Source organism: Loxodonta africana, chromosome 3 (assembly GCF_030014295.1).
Source record: "Loxodonta africana isolate mLoxAfr1 chromosome 3, mLoxAfr1.hap2, whole genome shotgun sequence".
Classification (NCBI taxonomy): domain Eukaryota; kingdom Metazoa; phylum Chordata; class Mammalia; order Proboscidea; family Elephantidae; genus Loxodonta; species Loxodonta africana.
This window is the reverse complement of record NC_087344.1, coordinates 562,065-583,314: the sequence shown is the minus strand read 5'-3', so window position 1 is coordinate 583,314 and position 21,250 is coordinate 562,065. Positions and strand designations below refer to the sequence as shown.

The 21,250-nt window shown below is 52.2% G+C and overlaps 2 protein-coding genes across 2 annotated transcripts; both read right to left on the bottom strand.

Moving 5' to 3' along the window:
* Positions 1 to 4,282: 4,282 nt before the first annotated feature.
* Positions 4,283 to 9,340, bottom strand: LOC100671715 (myeloblastin). Its single transcript, XM_023541782.2, is given in 8 exon segments — positions 4,283 to 4,449; positions 4,934 to 5,165; positions 5,946 to 6,074; positions 6,322 to 6,491; positions 7,962 to 8,002; positions 8,112 to 8,182; positions 8,273 to 8,446; positions 9,254 to 9,340. Coding segments are annotated over 8 exon segments (1,071 nt in total).
* An 8,699-nt stretch (positions 9,341 to 18,039) lies between these two features.
* Positions 18,040 to 21,250, bottom strand: AZU1 (azurocidin 1). The gene is made up of 5 exons (XM_064280047.1): positions 21,147 to 21,250; positions 20,706 to 20,862; positions 20,183 to 20,324; positions 19,154 to 19,387; positions 18,040 to 18,604 (listed from the first exon to the last, which is right to left on the bottom strand). Exons 1-5 carry the CDS (start codon positions 21,202 to 21,204, stop codon positions 18,434 to 18,436), a joined length of 762 nt encoding a protein of 253 aa, XP_064136117.1. The 5' UTR covers positions 21,205 to 21,250; the 3' UTR covers positions 18,040 to 18,433.

The window sequence follows — 21,250 nt, the reverse complement described above, 5'->3', positions numbered from 1 at the left end:
GTGGGAAGCCCAGAGACACCCAGAGCCTGGGCCCAGCCTAGGTCCTGTTTGTCCCGGGGACCCCCTCACTGTGTGACTGCAGGCAGGTGAATCCCCAGGACTCTTCAGTGAGGACCTAGCATGCAGCAGGTGCTCAATTAATGTCCGTTCTTCGTCCCCAGCTTGGTCAGACACGCAGTAACCAGTCCTGCCTCCCCCCGCTCCTGTCCTTGGTGGGATCCCCACTCTGCTGCCTTCAAGTTACCATAGAGCACTTAGTATGCACCTGCTGCATACACAGTCTTGTTTCAAGTCTAGGGATGGTGGATGGGGGAAGAGTGGAGGATGTCATGTCTTTTGGGGGAGTTTGGCCCAGGGAGGGAGACCAGACTTAACCAAGGCTGCATTTATTGAGCATCACCTGTATACCACATTCACACACCCTATGGTCATTAGGGGTGTCAGTTCTGGGTTCGTATCTCGGTTTGTTTCCGCTTGCCTGCTGTGTAACTTTAGGTCACTCACTTAATCCCTCTGTGCCTCAGTTTCCTCGTCTGCATATTCCAAGTTATAACAGGCTCCATCTCATGGGATTAAACGAAATAATGTTTGTAAAGTGCTTAGACAACAAAGCACTGTCTTTGAGGGTTTGTTAACCATTAATTATCTCATGAAAGGGGGGACGTGGAGGGTATAGACTGAGAGGGGCACACGGGGGCTTTTTTTTATCAAACATGTAATAAATCACTTATTTATTTGTTAATCAGTAAATAATGCATGTGTACTAAGCCTAAAAATTTAGACAGTCAAGACCAGGTTAGTAATCTACACAAATGCAGAAAGGAGCCATTGGCACACGGGGCTGAACGTGCCGTCAACAGAGAAAGATACCTGTTACAATAAGTCTGTTATCTCACGGATGCTCTTTAAAAGGGATGAATTCTGCCTTGTTCTAGCTGAAGTATTGTAATCCCAAATTAACACAGCTTTTTTTTATATTGTATTTGGAAACCTTGGTGGCATAGTGGTTAAGTGCTATGGCTGCTAACCAAAGGGTCGGCTGTTCAAATCCACCGGGCGCTCCTTGGAAACTACAGGGCAGTTCTACTCTGTCTTGTAGGGTCGCTATGAGTCGGAACCAACTCGACAGCACTGGGTTTGGTTGGTTTTTTATATTGTAGTTGAGTCCCTGAATGGAGCAAATAGCTAAAGCGCTCGGCTGCTAACTGAAAGGTTGGAGGTTCAAGTCCACCCAGAGGCACCTCAGGGGAACGGCCTGGCAATCTGCTTTGAACAGTCAGCCATTGACAATACCATGGAGCACAGTTCTGCTTCAGCACACACGGGGGCGCCGTGAGTCAGCGTCAGCTCCACGGTGCTGGTGGTGATGTATTCGAGAGCCTCTCTTTGGCTAAAGTGTTGATATCTTCAGTCATTTTTTCCCACTTGCCTGCGTACACACGGGTGAGTAGCGTGTGTGTGTGAGAGGCTGTTTTTGTGAAGTTTATCTATAATAACTGGTACACAAGTCGCTGGATACCATCCTCCTCGGCTCTAAACCCGAAGTTCGGTTGGTCTCCTTGTCCTTATCAGAGTGTGTAAAACTGTTATCCTTATAACAAAAGACAAGCTCTAAGACTTTAAATCGAAACCCGATTCCACTAAAAAATAAAAACCCATCACCATCAAGTTGGTTCCCACTCATAGCGACCCTGTAGGACAGAGTAGAACTGCAGCCTAGGATTTCCAAGGAGTGGCTGGTGGATTCCAACTGCTGACCTTTTGGCGAGCAGCCATAGCTCTTAACCACTGCGCCTTCCACCAGAGACTTGGTTATTAACACTATTTTGCTCGAAGACTCATTTCGAGCACCTTCCAACCTGGGGGGCTCATCTTCCAGCACTGTATCAGACAATGTTCCGCTGCTATTCATAAAGTTTTCGAAACTGGCTAATTCTTTTCAGAAGCAGACTGCCAGGTCTTTCTTCCTAGTCTGTCTCATTCTCGAAGCTCAGCTGAAATCTGTCTGCCATAGGCGACCCTGCTGGCATTTGAAAACCGGTGGCATAGCTACCAGACCAGCATCACAGCAACGTGCAAGACGCCACAGGACGACAAACAGACAGACGCGTGGGAGAAGACTCGTATTTAAATATAAACCAAGAATTCAATCTACACAGATGTGGGGGCTTTTGGAGACCTGGAAAGTTCTATTTCGATAACCAAATAGTGGTAATAGGGGCTATAACCAAGTAAAGAGCTATGGAGCTTACAATTACGAAATGTGCACGGTGCTTGATCCAAGTTACGCTGCAATAGGAAAATAATAGTTTGACCGTCTTTCCCCACCCACTGGAGGCTGGGAGGCCCCTAAGCTGTCAGGAGTGGTCCACCAGGCTGTGTGGCCCCTGGCTGCCGAGACCCCTCCCTGGGCCCCCACGGGGGACCTGTCACTGCCTCTCATCTGCTGACCATTCTGCCTGTTCTTCCTGTGGGTTTGTTGCCTAAATTTCAACAACCCCTGCCAACCTCTAGCCAATCAACGCAGCACCCCCAGCCCCTGGGGTCTTCTCTTTGCTACGCTTCCTTCCAAAACTTTCCTCTGCATCAATTTTCACACATATGAGCCCATCGAAAATGCCCAGGACTGACGTTTTCTGGGTTTTTCTGTCCCCATAAAGGGCTAATACTACCCTGGGTGTTTCCTCCAGCAAACCGGGTTTCCTTCCAATGCTGGGCATAGACTGGGGGGCCTGGTTCCCTCTGGACCTTTTGCAGAAAACTCCCCCGCCCTGGGCTGCAGGAAAAGGCTGAGAATTCCCAGCCCCCTCCTGAAACTTCAAAACCAAACCACACCCACTGCCATCAAGTCAATTCTTACTTACAGTGACACTATAGGGTACAGTAGAACTGCCCCACAGGGTTTCCAAGGCTGTAAATCTTTACGGAAGCAGACTGCCACATCTTTCTCCTGCAAGAAGACTGGTGGGTAGAAACCGCCCACCTTTGGGTTAGCTGCCAAGACCTTAACCACTGCACCACCAGTGCTCCTGTTCCCAGAAACTCATCCATATACATTTCCCATCTCAGGCTTTTTGAATTGGTATGCCGCCACCAGGTGGCGGCAGAGTAAAGTAATAAGAAAGGAGCTGCTTCCAACTCTAGGTGTGTCCTACCAGCATGGGTGCCTCATTCCTGTGGACTCTTGCACTCTCCACAGCTGGCTGATGACCCCTGACTCTTCTCAGCTTCGGGCATCTCCTTTGGGCTCACCCCTGCTCTCCAGTTCATTTCCCATGTTGCAGCCAGGGGGCATCCTGCCCCTGCTTACCCCTTCAGAGGCTCCCTATTCTGTCAAGTCGATTACGGACTACCCTACAGGACAGAGTAGAACTGCCCCATAGAGTTTCCAAGGAGCGCCTGGTGGATTTGAACTGCTGACCTTTGGGTTATTAGCTGTAGCACTTAACTACTACACCACCAAGGTTTCCAATACCAGGAGTAATAAAATCCACCTTGTCACCATGTCCCAAGTAGCCTTGTATAGTCCAACCCTCTCACCTCCCCACGTGCCTCACTGTTCCTCACATCCCCAAGCTTGTTCCTGGTATTGTGCCATGCCTCTGCCTGGTGGGCCCTTCTCTTGACATTCAGCTCAGGCATTGCTGCCTCCCCCAGGAAGTCCCCCTAACGGCCCTTCCTCCCACCTGCAGCTGGGTCAGGAACCCCACAGGCTCTGGTGTGCCCCATCACAGCCCTAATCACCCACATGTTATAACAGCCTGGTAAGGAGCCCCCGAGCTGCAGGACAGGGCTAGCCACGACACCCTCAGCCCCATGGGCCAGTTCTGGAGATATCAGGGCACTCCACTTTCCAGATGAGAAAACTGAGGCCCAGAGGAGGCCAGCAATTTGCCCAGAGTCACACTAGTGAGCTGGGTTAGAACTACATCTGTGGTAGGTTAGAGCCTACTGCTGTGACTGGGCACCCAGGCCCCTGCCCTGGCCCTCATCTTGAGTTTGGGGTTTAGTACTCAGACCCTGGGACTCTGGGCAGCCTCCTATTTCCACACATGGGAAGGACAGACAAGGAGCCAGAAGAAGGGGTTCGTGTTTTATTGATGTCACCTGGAGGGGTGAAGTGTCTGGAACAGGTCGGGGTGATAGAAGGATGGTCCATAGACACTGCGTAGAGAAAGCAGATTTCCGGAAAGATCTGCCCTGCCTCTGCCCAAAGTCCCCCCATTATGGATTGGGGTCCAGCCTCAGGGCCTGCAGGGAGGGTTCTACAGGTGGGGTTGAATCAGGAGCCACCCTCGCTCCCACTCTGTTCAGCCAGCACGGGGCAGATCCAGTCCACGTAGAGGGAGACCCGGGCGAAAAAGTCAGGGTACTGCTGGGTAGCACATTCCCGAATCAGATCACGGGGCCTCCGGAGTCCCCCTGGAGGTGGAGGGGACAGCCAGTCACTCACCCGGGCTACACTGGGGAAAGGGAGCTGGGAGCCAACACCATTTCAAGGTGAAACATCTCAAGGCCAGAATTTTTAAAACACCAGCTCCGGAGAGGGGCCAAGGCTGCTCCAGAGGAAAGCCGGTGTTTATAAGCTTTCTGCTGTACACTGGACCATCAGGTTCTGGTTGGGTTCCCCAGAATTGTGCCTGGGTAGGTCAACCACAACTCCCTGTGGTGTGAGAGAGGAGCCCCAGGGCCCCCCAGACCCACCAGGGCCGCCAAGCCTGCCCATGGTTCTGCCCACCTTCCAGATGGGAAAACTGAGGCACCACCTGTGTAGCTGCTTAGTGAGAAGAAGGCATTCGAACCCCAGCTGGTCACCCACCCTCCCCAGACAGTTCCTGGGGTCTCTCTGCATCAGGGCAGCCCCCACCCTTTGTGGAAGTCCCTCCTGCCACCCAACTGTGGTGCCCGGTGTGGGGGCTGAGCCGGCCACTTTCGAAGCAGATGCTGGCACTGCGGCAGGGTACGATTGTGCAGATGTTGTGTGGCCGGCACAGGAAGGTGACCACAGTGACGTTCAGCTCCTGCAGGACCCGGGGCACTGGCATGTGGGTGCTCCAGTGGCCCCAGCCCGTGGCCAGGCACTGTATACCATGGGGCAGAGGCTGGTCCTGTCGTGGCAGTGGGGCCACCGCCACCTGGGCGTTGAGAACGGCCAGGAGGTCCAGCTGGGGCAGGAGGGCGGGCAGTGAGAGCTCACCCCCAGGTTCCTGCGCCTGCCTGCCTCTTGACATGCCAGTGCTTCAAACCCACAAGTCATTCTGTCCCTCAGGCCCACTCCCTCTCAGGCTCCTCTTCGGGCTGAGAGGTCACCTCCTCCTGGGAGTCTCCCAGGACTGACCCTCCTACCCTGGCCACTCTCTGAGCGCCACAGGTCTCCTCATTGCAACGTTTCTAACTATTTCATTCGTTCATTCACAAAGCACTTATGGAGCACCAACTGTGTGCCCTATTCTGTGCCACAGGATCCAAAAGTGAATAAATGGACAGAAACCTCTGCCCTGTGGAGCTGAGCTTTCAGGGCTGGGAAGAGCTCCGAGGGCTAGACAGGGGATGGGGCTGGTTTCCATTCCACATGGGGTCAGGGAAGGCCACCGAGACAGGGGAGGTTGGAGTAAGGACCAGGGAGAGGTGAGGGAGGCGCTGAGTGGACATTGGGGGCAGTGCACCCGGTGGGAGGAGGCACAGGTGGGGCAAAGCCTGGTGCAAGGGATGGTCCATTTGTGAGACTGTTGTTTTAATGCCCTCCCCCACCCAGAGCTCCATGAAGACCCTGCACAGAGTCTGATATACGGTAGGTGCTCAGTAAACGCTGAATGAATAAACTGATCAATGAACGAGGGTCCTGTGGGCCCTTTTGGTTCCACCTCCAACATCCCAGTCCCCAGACTCCTGGCCCCCTGAGTCCCCCATCTCCTGGGCCCCTGCACTCCGGCCCCTGCCCCCACCTGCAGAAGGAGTACCTCGTTGAGCTTCTCCTCTGGGTTGTAGTTGTTCTCAAACAGACGCAAGACCATGAACCGCTGTTGGGTAGGCTCGAGGGTCTGCAGGTCATGGGCCTCCAGCACCATGCTCACCTGGGTGGGGTCCCTGAGGGAGCAAGGTGCTTGCCTCCCAGTCTTCCCTACACCCCACTCGTCCTCCCTACCACGCTGCTCCTCCCCTGCACCTGACTCAGGGGACATGATGACCTTGTCTTGCTCTTCCCCACAGGGGTCCCTCCCCCTCAGACCCCACAGTGGTGCCTCCTCCCTTAGACCCCACAGTGATGCCTCCACCCTCAGGCCCCAGGGCTGGGCTGCCTCCTCCCTCAGACCCCTGCACTCATGTGTTCTGCAGCCAGTGGGCTGCCGTCAGCACGAATCTCGGGTGGATTAAAGTGCCTCCACAGAAGTGGGCACGGGGGACCCCCCCCAGCTGCAGTGACACCATGTAGGGCCTGGAGTGGGGCTCCGAAGCCCGCCCACCCACGACCTCAGCTGCCTGGGATGCACCTGGGAGGACTGGGTGTTAACACGTCCCTATCTGGTGCCTGGCCGCCAAAGTGCCCCCACTTGGGTGGGGAGGACAGAGCCACTCTGTGACCTCGACCCGGTCCCTGGACCTCTCATGCCTCTGTCTCCCCATCTGCAAAATGGGCTTCCTGTGGGAGGGCGAGCCTGAGGCCAGGGATAGTTAGTGTCTGATGGTCAGTATTGCTCCTGTTACATCTGAGGGCTTCCTGGAGGTGGTGGCGCTGGGTCCTGGACCCCGGGGGACATGTAAGAGGCACTTTCCAAATGGACAAACTAAAGCATGGATACTGTGGGGGTCCTGTCTTTCTCTGACATAGAGTCATTCACTCATTCACTCACTCAATCACTTATTCACTCATGTGCATTTATCGAGTACTTGCTGTATGCCAGGAATATGTCCATTTAAATCCCACAACCTCCCTGCGAGGGAGGAACTAGGCTGTGCCCATTTTACAGATGGAGAAACTGAGTCTAGTAGCTCAGGGTCTCCCCTCTTTCTCTCATTCATGCCCCCTTGGGACATTGGAGCCCTGGTGGTGCAGTGGTTAAGGGCTCAGCTGCTAAACAGAAGGTCGGCAGTTCAAATCCACCAGCTGCTCTTCGGGGACTCTATGGGGCAGTTCTACTCTGACCTGTAGGGTTAATATGTGTTGAAATCAACTTGACTGCAACAGGTTTGGCTTTTTGTTTCGGGACATTAGTCCCGATCAACAAATCAAGTACCGTCCTGGTCCCACCTCAGTCTCCCTGTTATGGATTGAATTGTGTCTTCCCAAAACATACGTTCTAATCCTAAATCCTAACCTCTTTTTTTTTTAACCTCTATGTCTGTGGTTATAATCCCATTTGGGAAGGGGCTGTCTTTGTTACGTTAATAAAGCAGGATTAGTGTAGTGTGTGTCTTGAATCAATCTCTTTTGAGATATAAAGGAGATTAAACAAACTAGCAGAGCAGGGATGGGGGAAGAGCGATGCCAAGCCTGGAAGATCGCCTGGGAGCAGAAGCTCAAAGAGACAAGGACCTTCCTCCAGAGCTGACTGAGAGAGAAAGCCTTACCCTGGAGCTGGCACCCTAAATTCAGACTTCTAGCCTCCTGAACTGTCAGAAAATAAATTTCTATTTGTTAAAGCCACATATTTGTTGTATTTCTTTTATAGCAGCACCAAGTTAACTAAGAGAAAGCTTGGTGGCATGGTGGTTAAGAGCTATAGCTGCTAACCAAAAGATTGGGAGTTCAAATCCACCGGGCGTTCCTTGGAAACCCTATGGGGCAGCTCCACCCTGTCCTTAAGGTTCACTGTGAGTCGCAATCAACTCAGTGGCAAAAGGTTTGTTTTTTTTGGTTTTTAGGTAACGAAGACACTCTCCATCTGTTCCATGAGAGCACTGGATTGGGCTGTGTGGGTGACAGCCCCCCGAGGACCCAGACGGATGGGTGCCCCACTCACTGCCCAGCAGCATGGCCAGTAGGAGAAGGGCGAGGGCGGAGCTGGAGGGTCAGTGGCCACAAGTCATGGTCAGGAGAGGGCTCGGTGGTCTCTGCCCCCTGCCTGCCCGGCCCCTCTTATAGCCCACTGCTGGGAGGCTATTACAGTTACTCCACGGCAGGGCCAGGCATCACCACTTCCTCCTTGGGGATCACAGGGATTGGGGGGTAGCCAGAACCGCACTGCAGAGGGGGAGGAGGGTGGCTGAGTAGGGGTTTCGGGGTCAGGGCCCTGACTGTCCTGTGAAGCGTGGAGAGCTGGAGCCCACCCACCCCATGCTGGACGTCTCTGGACAAGGGGAACATGGTCACAGCCTCAGAGTAACACATGCCCCCATGGAGGCCCCCACCCACACACACACCGGTCCCGGTAGCTGTAGCTACGCTGGACGTGCCTAAGTGTCCAGTGGCTGGGGTGAGCCCGGACTGCAGCTCAGCACAACCAAGCTGGGAGCAGGGAGAGGGGACAGGGAACTGGGTACAGAGCCAGCATGTCCCCCTCAGTGCCCCACCGGAGACCGACTCCTTCCCCAAGCTTTATTTCGGGGTTGCTTTTTTCCTCTATGGCAGCAGCTCTCACTGGGGGCAATTCTGCCCCCAGGGGACACTGGGTGATGTCTGGAGACATTTGTGGTTGTCACGACTGGGAAGGGGGGTGCTACTGGCATCGAGTGGGTGGAGGCCAGGGGTCCTGCTCAACGCCTACAGCCACAGGGTGCTTCACCACAAAAAATGACCAAGTTCCACATGTCAGCCGAGGGGAGAGACCCTGGGGTGAAGGATATTTGCTCGTTTTAATTGCTGTTGTCGTTAGCTGCTGTTGAGTAGATTCCGATTCATGGCAACCTGACTCTACTACAAAAATTTTAAAGAAGCAGAAACAGAGACAGAGGAGCTCATTGAACTGGGAGACAACATTTTTTCAAAAAACTTTTCAGTTTGAAACTATTTCCCACTTACGATAGCCTGAAGAACCCTGGACTCCCTCCCCCATCACTGCTGTTCAATGTCCAGTCGATCCGGTGCCACAGAGCAGACCTGTCCCGTAGGGTTTCCTAGGCTGTCTTCTTTACAGGAGCAGATCACCAGGTCTTTGTCCGTTGGAGCCGCTGTTGGGTTGGAACCACTGACCTTCCAGCCCAGCAATTAATCTTCCGGCTGCCAGGGAACCTTTCCCTTCCCCCAGCTTCCCGAAACCAGAAACCCAGGGCAGCGATCAAAACCAGGGAATGAACGTTGATAAGAAAAGTTTACCTCATCCCCAGACCGTCGGGATTTCCCCAGTTCCCGGCTAATGTCCTTTTTCTGCTCCAGGACCCCTTCCAAGTCCCCATGGTGCATTTAACTGTCACATCTCTTTAGTCCGTTCCTATCAGGGACCATCTTTTCTTTGCCCTTTCAGCACCAACCTGGACACCTTTGAAGGGAACCAGGTGGGTGTTTTGTAGACTGTCCCTCAGTGTGGGAGTGCTGATGGATCCTTGTGTGTGGATCAAGGTGGTGTATTTCTGGCAGTGTCATGGATTAAATTGTGTTCCCAGAATTATGTGTGGGAGTCCTGACCCCCATACCTGTGTATGTGGCCCGGTTTGGGAGTAGGGTTTTCTCTGTTGTCTAAAGAGGCCATATCAGTGTAGGGTGTGTCCTAAATCCAAAACGGAAAAACCACACGCACTACCGTCAAGTCTATCCTAAGAACTCTTTAAAAAAATTAGTATTTTATTTTTGATGAAACCATGCACAGCAAACCTGCTCCCATTCCACGTTTCTAGACATAATGACCAGTGACATTGGTTACATTCTTCACATTGTGTTCCTTCTGGTGATTTCACGCCCATTGACTTCAGCTCCCTGCCCCCAGCCTTCTCAACTCTGCTTTAAAATAGCTATTGACCATTTAAAAATTTTTTTAATACTCAAGAGTGACAGTCTTTACCTTTGGCTAAACTGTTATATGTGAGCATCACTGAGGAACGGGGGAAACCAGGACTAGAGAAGCTGGGACCAGCACCTTCCCCAGGAGCTGACAGAGCCTCCCCCAGAGGTGATGCATTCAGACTGTCAGCCTCCTGAACTGTGAGAAAATGAATGTCTGTTCCTTAAACCCACCCCCTTGTGGTATTTCTGTTACAGCAGCTATAGAGAACTCAGGCAGGAGTAACACCCAGACCCAGTGTTAAGAAAAAAAGAAACACCCCTCAACTTGGCCAAGCTCTGAGGATGTTGGCTCCTAATTTTATGTATTTTTAGACCAGGGTTGGGCTATTTCTGACTTAAGGAACCAGCTGAGTTCTTGCTCACTGCCTCCCAGGCCTGGCTCCTGGGGGTCACAGAGGCAGCCACAGGCAAGGGGGCTAGCCTGGTGGCCCCTCCAAGCCCTGTGCTACAGGCCTGTATTACACCGACTGTGAGCGTGGTGTGGGGGAGTTGCCTGGAGGAGCGGGCTGAACACAGGGCGTGCAAAGCAGGGGAAGCTAGGAGGAAACGGCCAAGGGCTGGGGTGGGCCCGGGGAAGAGAGAGCCTGGGAGGGCTGTGACAAGGACGGGTACGACCCCCATCTGTGGGGTCCAGATGGCGTTGGAGGGGAAGTAGGGGCTGGGAGCTGCGGCTGCAGCCCCTTCCTGCTCCAACTGTGGGTGTCACAACCAGCAACTGTCTCGGGAACACAGCCCAGGTGTGGGTCCAGCCAGGTCCGCGGTGGAACTGCCCCTAACAGAGGAGGAACCCAGGGCTCACTCCTGCCTGAACTCCCTGTCTCTGTCTCTTCTGCTCTCTGTTTCTCTGTCTCTCCCTGTTTCTATCTCTCATCATCTCTCCCTGTCTCTGTCTCTTCTGTCTCTACTTCTCTGTCTCCCTCTACCTCTCTCTGTCTCTGTTTCTCCATCTCTCTCTACGGCTGTCTCCTCCTCTCTCTGTCTCTCCATCTCTCTCTCTGTCTCTCTGCATCTCTCTCTGTCTCCTCCTTTCTCTGTCTCTGTCTCTGTCTCTGTCCTCTCTGTCTCTGCATCTCTCTCTGTCTCTCTCCTCTTATCTCTGTCTCTCTATCTCTCTCTGTCTCCTCCTCTCTGTCTCCATCTCTCTCTGTCACTCTCCTCCTCTCTCTGTCTCTGTGTCTGTCCTTCCATCTCTCTGTCTCTCCATCTGTGTCTCTCCCTCCATCTCTCTCTCTCCTCCTCTCTCTGTCTCTCCTCCTCTCTCTGTCTCTGCCGTTCCATCTCTCTGTTTCTGTCTCTCCATCTGTCTCTCTCCCTCCATCTCTCTCTGTCTCTCTCCTCCGCTCTCTGTCTCTGTCTCCTCCTCTCTCTGTTTCTCTCTCCATCTGTCTCTCTCCCTCCGTCTCTCTTTCTCCTCCTCTCTCTGTCTCTGTCTCTCCACCTCTCTCTGTCTCTCTCCTCCTCTCTGTCTCTCCACCTCTCTCTCTCCTCCTCTCTCCATCTCTCTTTCTCCTCCTCTCTCTGTCTCTCCATCTGTCTTTCTTGCTCCATCTCTCTCTCTGTCTCTCTCCTCCTCTCTCTCTCTCTTTCCTCCCTACTCCTTAAAGAAGAAAACCATCCTCTTGGGTGACGTGCTGATGCTCACTTCATGCAGGATGGATGGGCCCTCACTGCAGGACTCTCTCGTCACCACTTGTGGGATCTCACTGAATGGTGCATCATGAAGACCTTCACACGGGCACAGAGGCTTGCTCCCGCCCCACACCCCACCCGCAGCCCTTGCTCGTGATTTGCAAGCCCACCCAGACAGCTCATGTGCAAGGCTTCACAGTGTGTTTTGGGAACCCTTGCAATCGTAAAAGTTTTACAGAACGACAATGAGTGGGGCAGCAGTGGGGTGGGGAGAACATGATTATAATAGTTCTGGGAGGGGACCAGGGGCAGGGATGAACAGGGGGACCACAGGGCATTTTTTAGGGCAGTACATGACATTACACATTTGTCAAAACCCACAGGACTGGACAACACAGAGTGACCCCTCATGTCAACCGTGAGCTTTAGTAACAACAGTGTATCAGTTCATGAGCTGTAACAAATGGGCCACAAGATGCAAGGTGTTAGTGACAGAAGACATTGAGCAGCAGGGAGGGGGCATAAGGGAACCTCTGTGCTTTCTGAGCAGTTATTCCGTAAACCTAAAAGTGCTCTAAATAATAAAGTCTATTAAAAAAAGAAAAAAAACTCCTCCCTCTGATGGGGGACTGGAACAGGGCTAGCGGGGGGAGGGGAGCAACAGGTTTGGGGTGGGTGCAGGTGGGTGGGACTGGGGTTACCTATATCTGTGGAATCCAGAGTTCTGGGGACATGAGGGCGCCCGTGGTCACTCAGTGGCCAGTGTCACGATGAGAGGTGGTTACGAGTTGGGGGCCTGGAGACAAGCTCATGAAAAATGCTCTGTCTGGAACAACAGCAGAGAAAGGAGGGTCGGGAATAGGAGGAGGAGATGGAATGTGTGGCTAGCTGCCTCCACGAACAGCTGCCTCCTTTGCCGTGAGCCCAGAACAGGGTGGTGCCTGGCTACCTTTACTGAACATTTTGGTGAAAGATTCTATAGAGGAATCCTGATCAAAAGAGGGGAACTGCAGACCAGAATTTGAAATTCTCATGGACTTCAGACTTTCTGGAGCCATGGGTGCTGGACGAGCCCCTGAAATATTGCCCTGAGATCATCTTTAAACCTTAAACCAAAAATATCCCCTGAAGTCTTCTTTAAAAAAAAAAACAAACCCTTTGCCGCAAAGCAATTCCGACTCATAGTGACCCTATAGGATGGAGTAGAACTACGCTATAGGGTTTCCAAGGAGCACCTGGCAGTTTCAAACTGCTGACCTCTTGATCAGCGGCTGTAGCTCTTAACCAGGGTTTCTGAAGTCTTAAAACTAAAAAACAGTTTAGCTTAACTAGTAAATAACGTCTGCCTTGAGCAGTGTGCTCTTTTCAGATCCATCTATATAGGATCAAACTGACACCAGCAACTTCGAAGATGAGACAGGAACCTGAGGGCAATGAGTTTATATTAATGGGGGAAGAACAACTTGGAAAAGGAGGGTGAGAATAGTTGCAACTCAAAGAATGTAATCAAAAAGATGAAGTTTCCAGAATAAACTGAATGCTTCAAAGGCCAGTGTAGTGGGGCAGGGGCTTAGAGACCATGGTTTCAATTGGCATAATAAAATCTATTAAGAAAACATTCTGCATCCCACTTTGAAGATTGGGGCCTGGGGTCTTAAATGCTAGCAAGCAGCCATCTAAGATGCATCAGTTGGTCTCAGCCCACCTGGATCAAAGGAGAATGAAGAACACCAAGGACACAAGGTAATTACGAGCCCAAGAGACAGAAAGGGCCACATAAACCAGAGATTGCATCAGCCTGAGACCAGAAGAACTAGACGGTGCCCGGCTACAACCGATGACTGCCCTGACAGGGAACACAACAGAGAACCCCTGAGGGAGCAGGAGAGCAGCGGGATGCAGACCCCAGATTCTCATAAGACCAGACTTAATGGTCTGAGACTAGAAGGACCCAGGAGGTCATGGGCCCCAGACCTTCTGTTGGTCCAGGACAGGAACCATTCCCAAAGCCAACTCTTCAGACAGGGATTGGACTGGACTATGGGATACAAAAAGATGCTGGTGAAGAGTGAGCTTCTTAGATCAAGTAGACACTTGAGACTATGTTGGCATCTCCTATCTGGAGGGGGGATGAGAGGGTAGAGGGGGTTAGAAGTGGCAGAATGGACACAAAAAGAGAGAGTGGAGGGAAGGAGCGGGCTGTCTCATTAGGGGGAGAGCAATTAGGAGTATATAGCAAAAAAGAGAGGTGTATATAAATTTTTGTATGAGAGACTGACTTGATTTGTAAACTTTCACTTAAATCACAATAAATTAAAAAAAAATAATAATGTAATCAATGTCACTAAATTGTACATGTTGAAATTGTTGAATTGGCGTATGTTCCGCTGTGTATATTCTCAGCAAAAAAATTAAAAAATTATTTTTCAAAAAAAGATGCTCTATGTCAATAGTCATTAACAAAAAAAACCCAAACCCATTGTCATTCAGTCAATTCCAACTCAGAGCCACCCTATAGGACAGAGTAGAACTGCCCCAAAAGGTTTCCAAAGAGCACCTGGCAGATTGGAACTGCCAATCTTTTGGTTAGCAGTTGTCATGGATTGAATTGTGTTCCCTAAAATATCCGTCAACTTGGCTAGGTCATGATTCCCAGTATTGTATGATTGCCTACCATTTTGCCATCTGATGTGATTTTCCTATGTGTTGTAAATCCTATCACTATGATGTAATGAGATGGATTAGTGGCAGTTGTTATATTAATGAGATCTACAAGACTAGATAGTGTCTTAAGAGATCCATATTTATGCAGACGACACAACCTTGCTTGCTGAAAGTGAAGAGGACTTGAAGCACTTACTAATGAAGATCAAAGCCCACAGCCTTCAGTATGGATTACACTTCAACATAAAGAAAACAAAAATCCTCACAACTGGACCAATGAGCAACATCATGATAAACAGAGAAAAGATTGAAGTTGTCAAGGATTTTGTTTTACTTGGATCCACAATCAACAGCCATGGAAGCAGCAGTCAAGAAATCAAAAGACGCATTGCATTGGGCAAATCTGCTGCAAAGGACCTCTTCAAAGCATTGAAGAGCAAAGATGTCACCCTGAAGACTAAGGTGTGCCTGACCCAAGCCATGGTATTTTCAATCACATCATATGCACGTGAAAGCTGGACAATGAATAAGGAAGACTGAGGAAGAGTTGATGCCTTTGAATTCTGGTGTTGGAGAAGAGTATTGAATATACCATGGACTGCCAAAAGAATGAACAAATCTGTCTTAGAAGAAGTACAACCGGAATGCTCCTTAGAAGCAAGGATGGCGAGACTGCGTCTCACATACTTTGGACGTGTTGTCAGGAGGGATCAGTCCCTGGAGAAGGACATCATGCTTGGCAGAGTACAGGGTCAGCGGAAAAGAGGAAGACCCTCAACGAGGTGGGCTGACACAGTGGCTGCAACAATGAGCTCAAGCTTAACAATGATTGTGAGGATGGCACAGGACCGGGCAGTGTTTCATTCTGTTGTACATAGGGTCGCTGTGAGTCGGAACCGACTCGACGGCACCTAACAACAACAACAACAACAGATAGTGTCTTAAGCCAATCTCTTTTGAGATATAAAAGACAGAAGCGAGCAGAGAGACAAGGAGACCTCATACCACTAAGAAAGCAGCGCCAGGAACAGAGTGCGTTCTTTGAACCTGAAGTTCCTGCAATGAGATGCTTTGGAAATCCTGGTGGCGTAGCCTCGATGGCAAAGGGTTTTTTTTTTTTTTTAAGAAGACTTCAAGGGATATTTTTGGTTTAAGGTTTAAAGATGGTCTCAGGGCAATATTTTCAGGGGCTCGTCCAGCACCCATGGCTCCAGAAAGTCTGAAGTCCATAAGAATTTCAAATTCTTGTCTGCAGTTCCCCTCTTTTGATCAGGATTCCTCTATAGAATCTTTCACCAAAATGTTCAGTAAAGGTAGCCAGGCACCACCCTGTTCTGGGCTCACGGCAAAGGAGGCAGCTGTTCGTGGAGGCAGCTAGCCACACATTCCATCTCCTCCTCCTACTCCTGACCCTCCTTTCTCTGCTGTTGTTCCAGACAGAGCATTTTTCATGAGCTTGTCTCCAGGCCCCCAACTCGTAACCACCTCTCATCATGACACTGGCCACTGAGTGACCACGGGCGCCCTCATGTCCCCAGAACTCTGGATTCCACAGATGTAGGTAACCCCAGTCCCACCCACCTGCACCCACCCCAAACCTGGTGCTCCCCTCCCCACTGCTAGCCTTGTTCCAGGCCCCCACTTCACACCCACTAGGATGGCTACGATCAGAAAAACAGAGAATAAGGAGTACTGGTCAGTGTGGTGAAATGAGTTCCTTTCTGTGGCCTTTTACCTTGGTTCTCTGGAAGCACAGCTTGAGAGATTTTCCCCCTATGCCCTAAGGAGTTACTTTTGCCCCAGCTTTCTACCCCAGAGGGTGTGTTACTTTTGTCCAGGTTGATTGACATTTCCTGGGTAAGCTGTAAACAACTTGCTGGTTTGATACTTTTTGTCTGGCCCTGGGCTACAGCCTGCCCTATGATTGGTCTATTTCATACACCTTGCGGGGATTGGTCAATATAGTATGCAAATGAAGTGACTATAGCCTACCATACAAATGAAGTGTCTGTGGACTACAGAGAGGGAATTGGTCAGTTTGTGGCTCTGGTGGGAGGGCCATGCCTTGAAATTGACCAGGCTTCTGCTCATATATACAACTAACCCCATAAAAAAAAAAAACCCCATAGAGGTGGGCAAACGGAAGTAAAAGGAAAAAAGGAGAGAAGGAGAGACCGAGGAGGCAAGGGATCTTCTAAAAAAGCTGTAAGACGGTCGAGGGCTGTAATGATGAAGATGAGAGTCCGGGAAGGGGCCCCAGGGCAGAGCCCGTGGTGATGGCAGAGATGCTGAAGGCAGAGATGCCTCCCCTCAGGGAGCTAAGAGGGGGTGGGCACACGGAGAGAAGGGCCTGCTCGGTTGCATGGTCTAGAGGAGCCGAGGGAGCTGACCTGCACCGAAGAAGGGAGGGATGAGCTCTCCACTTCGGGGAGCCTTCCAGACTTTGCCTATGTGCTCCCTGATCCTGAGAAGTTAGAATCCTCACGTATTGCTGGTGGGGATACAAATCGGTGCAGCTTCTGTGAAAAACTGTTTGGCAGTTCCTCAAAAAGTTAAACATAGAATCACCATACAACCTAGTACTTCCACTCCTAGGTATCTGCCCCCAAAAATTGAAAACAAGGGCTCAAACAGACGCTTGTACGGCCACATTCATTACAGCTTTATTCACAGAAACTGAGAGGCGGAGACAGCCCAAATACCCATCAGCAGATGAGCGGACAAATGCAGCGTCATCCATCCACACGACGGGATACTACTCGGCCTTAAAAAGGAATGAAGTTCTGATTCACGCTACGTCGCGGGTGAACCTTGAAAACGCTATGGTCCGCGAGAAAGGCTAGACACAAAAGGCCACACAGTGTACGATTCCATTTCTGTGAAATGGCTAAAAAAGAATTACAAATGCATACAGGCAGAGACTTGTTAGTGGTTACCAGGGCCAGGGGAGGAGAGAATAGGGAGTTATTACTGAAGAGGTACTGAATTTCTGTTTGCTGTTGGGTGCCATTGAGTTAATTTTCGACTCACTGCAACCCCATGTGACAGAGTGGAGCTGCCCCATAGGGTTTCCTAGGCTGTAATCTTCACTTTGGACACGTCATCAGGACGGACCAGTCCCTGGAGAAGGACATCACGCTTCGTAAAGTAGAGGGTCAGCAAAAAAGAGGAAGACCCTCGATGAGTTGGAGATGGACTGACACAGTGGCTGCAGCGATGGGCTCAGACATAACGAGGATTGCGAGGATGGCGCAGGACTGGGCGGTGTTTCATTCTGTTGTGCACATAGTTGCTATGAGTCGGACTGACTCGACAGCACCTGACAACAATAACAACAATCTTTACGGAAGCAGATCGCCAAGCCTTTCTCCCATGGAGACACTGGGTGGGTTTGAACCGTCGACTTTTCAGTTAGCAGCTGAGTGCTTAACCATTGCCCTACCTGGGCTCCTGGAGTTTCTGTTTAGGGGGACGAAAAACATTTGGAAATAGTGATGCTGGCTGCACGACACAGTGAAGGTCATTAATGTCACTGGATTGTACTCTTAAAAATGATTAAAACAGCAACTTCATATATATATAATCAGAATAACTGGCAACAGGTTTGGTTTTGGGAGCCCTGGTGGCGCAGTGGTTAAGAAGTCAGGCTGCTAACCAAAAGGTTGGCAGTTACAATCCACCAGCTGCTCCTTGGAAACCCTCTGGGGCAGTTCTACTCTGTCCTATAGGGTCATGATGAGTCAGAATCCACTCGACGGCAACAGGTTTTTTTTTTTTTTTTAATCAGAATAATTATAATAATAAAACCTGAGTTGGGCCTTAAAATCACACCGACTTGGGTTGGAAGCCCACACTGGCTGTGTGACCTCAGGTGAAATACTCAGCCTCTCTGAGCCTCGGGGTCCCCCCCATCAGGTACATATATCAGCTGCCCCTAGTCTCAGAGCTGTTGTGGGATTCAGTGGGTGCAGACAGACAATTGCATGACCGTGAACCCCTCCCCAAAACCCAGGGGACTGCCTCCCACTCCGGTGATGAGAAATCAGACACAAAGGACCGAATGGCTTCTTTATTATAGCCACAACCACAGGGACCTGGGGGGGCTCCAGGCCCAGGGGTGCAATGCAGGGGACACATGAGGGACCACAGACATAGTTATGGAGGATGAGTGGCATGAAGGGCTGGGCTGGACTCCGGGGGAAATCACAGGACCCCCACAGGCTCGTCCGACCGGGTGTTTAGAACTGAGTCGATCCAGTTTCGGAAGAGTGCCACGCGGGCGAAGAAGTCGGGGCCACTCCCGCAGGGCTCCCGAGAGAAGGAGGCCACGCCATGTGCCAGGCCATTGCAGATGAGGGGGGTGCCTCCGTCACCCTGGTGTAAGCAACGGGTTAGGGCGCCCCCCTGGGCCCAGCCCCCCACCCCCATGTGCCCTCCGCACGTGCTGTTCCATCTCTCTGGATGCTTTTCCCACCACTCTTTGCCTGGTTAACTCCTAACTGAATTTTAGGGGTCAGATGCCTCCAGGGATACTCCCTGACACTCCCAGCTTGGGTCAGGTACACCCTTGAGCAATCACACTGGCCTGTGCCCCCTCCAGTGTGGCTCCTCAACTTGCTACATGTCTGACTCCCCCCACCCACAGGACTGGGAGCCCCAAAAGGGTAGGCCCCTCTGTTTCATTCCCCTCTGTGTCCCCAGACCCTGTCAAAATACTGGAATATTCGAGGATCAGAATGTTTGCAGCTTGGGATCCGGAGAGTCCCTCAAAACTGCCAAGCCCAACTCCACCCTCAACCCCGGCTCTCACTACCGCATCTCCCTCAGCCTGGTCTTGCTTCCTTCCACCACGGGGAGCTCACCACCTCTCAGGACCCCTCCTCGCTCCACAAGGAGCTCCGCCAGTCCTTGTTTGGCCCATACCTGGCAGGTGCCGCCCCGGCGGGTGAGCACACCTGTGCACACGTTGTTGGGGCGACACTGGCTCTCAGGGGTCACGGTGACGTTGATGACCCTTGGGTAGCGGGAGAGGTGCCCTCCAGGCCGTGTGATCCCCCAGCCCGCCACCTGGCAGTTGGTGCCGGGTTCCACCGTGGCGTTCTGAAGGGGCAGTGGCACCAGTGCCACTCTGCTGGTCAGGTTGGCCTCACGGTCCAGCTGGGGGGAGAAACTGAGTCAGGGGAGCGCAGGACTGAGGTCCGGACCCCCGTGGAGCCCCAGCTGGGAGCAGGAACTGCAGCAATGTGACTTTTGGTCTGTGAGTGGATTGAGTTCAAGTCCCAGCTCTGCTGTGGAACCCTGGCTGAGTCACTTTTTCTCTCTGGGTCTCTAGTTCCTGCACATAGAAAGGGAATAATAAATAATTTCTACCATTAATGTGGATGTGAGGATAAACTGAGACCCTGAAGGTAAAGGGCCTGCCCAAGGAATGCAGATAAAACAACCAGGTACCATTTCCCCCCCATCACACTGGCAAAAAAGAAAAAAAATGTAAAAATCGTAATACCCAGTGTCAGCGAGGATGTGGACAAATGGGCAGTTCTTCTGCCGGCGGAGGGTAAACTGATGAACTGTTTTACCCAAGTGGCTGCCCTAGAACAACGGTGGTGGGGAAACATGCACTAAGCAGCTCACTGTGATTCTGTCATTGCAGAAGTACTGGGACCCAGCTGAGGCATCCATCAAGAGGAGGCCAGATAGATGGATTGTGGTGCACTGCCTAATGTTTTGCTGCAATTTTTAAACAGCCAAAGGAAACAAAAGAAGCCCATATGCGTTCTTCTCTTGAGCCCCACAAGTCTTGTTCATACTCAGGCCCTCCGTACTGGCTGTTCTTTCTGCATGCTTTGCCCTTCGCCCTTTGCCTGGTAAACTTCTAACTGAATTTTGGATCCTGGATGCCCTCCCCCCTGCTACCCGCCCCAATCAGGGCTTCTTGTTCCTCCTCCCCACCTGCAGCACCAGCAGGTCGTTCAGGTTCTCCTGAGGGTCGTAGCCGTTCTCGCTGATGCTCCTGATGGAGAAGGTCTGTCTGGAACGCTCCCGCCGCCTCAAGTCATAGGCCCCCAGCACCACCGTGGCAATTGCGGGGTTCCTGGCATGGGGGAAGGGGACAGAGGGGTAAGCATTAGGTTGGGGCCTTATGGGGAAGCTCCGGATCCTCAGACCCACCCTGGGGCCAGGGATACTGAGGGTCAGCTTGCAAATAAGAGGGGGGCGTCACCAGCCGCCTGCCTGGGCAGCCAGGGAGCCAAAGGGACTGACCTCCCCCACTTTCACCGATGAGGACATTGAGACCCTCTCTGGTCCCTCCACCTCTCGCAGCCCCTCTGCTTTGCCAAGACCTCTTCCCTCCAGCCCTGGGAACCGTCCGCCTCTGCGCCACCTTTCCCCCAGGTCTCCTCCCTGTCTCTGACTCCAGGGCCCCTCCCTGATCCCCTCCCCTCTCCGAGCCCCCCTCTGAGCACCCCCTCACCCGACGCGGAAGCAGCTGGCGGCGGTCAGCACAAAGCGGCTGTGGATCAGGGCGCCCCCGCAGAAGTGATCCCCCTGATACTGAATGGAGGCCAGGAAGGGGAAGCGCCCCGGCCTAGCCTTCCTGCCGCCCACGATGCCCGCGCAGGGGGCTGAGCCTGCGGAGCGGGGGCGGTTTGAGGTCCGAGAAGCCCCGCGTCGGGAAAGCCCCCTCCAGTCTCACCCTCACCCGCCACGCAGCCGCGGGGGAGACCCTGTCCTTCCCCTTTCCCTAAGAGGACAGGCAAGCCTCAGGACCCCCTTCGCCCACCACCCCGGGCCGCCCAGGGTGGGGCTGAGTGGCCTAGGCTAGGTACCATCTCCCTCTGAGCCCTGGGCCTCGGCCCCCTACGACCAAGCCCCTAGCACAGATGGGGACACCTGACGGGAGGCAGGGACTCACCAGCCCCCACGGACGCCAGCAGGCCGCCCAGCAGGGCCAGGAGTCGGAAACCAGTCATGGTGGGGGCCGGGGAGGCTGGGGGTGGCTGCGGCCCTTATACCCGG

What these genes read in the sequence shown, in the direction of transcription:
- AZU1 (XM_064280047.1), bottom strand. Translation starts at nt 21,204, where the DNA reads ATGACTGGTTTCCGACTCCTGGCCCTGCTGGGCGGCCTGCTGGCGTCC. An exon ending in GCCAGCTGCTTCCGCGTCGG is followed by an intron (nt 20,325 to 20,705) that starts GTGAGGGGGTGC and finishes CCCCCATGCCAG; the next exon opens with GAACCCCGCAATTGCCACGG. An exon ending in GCCGGGGCGGCACCTGCCAG is followed by an intron (nt 18,605 to 19,153) that starts GTATGGGCCAAA and finishes TGCTTACACCAG; the next exon opens with GGTGACGGAGGCACCCCCCT.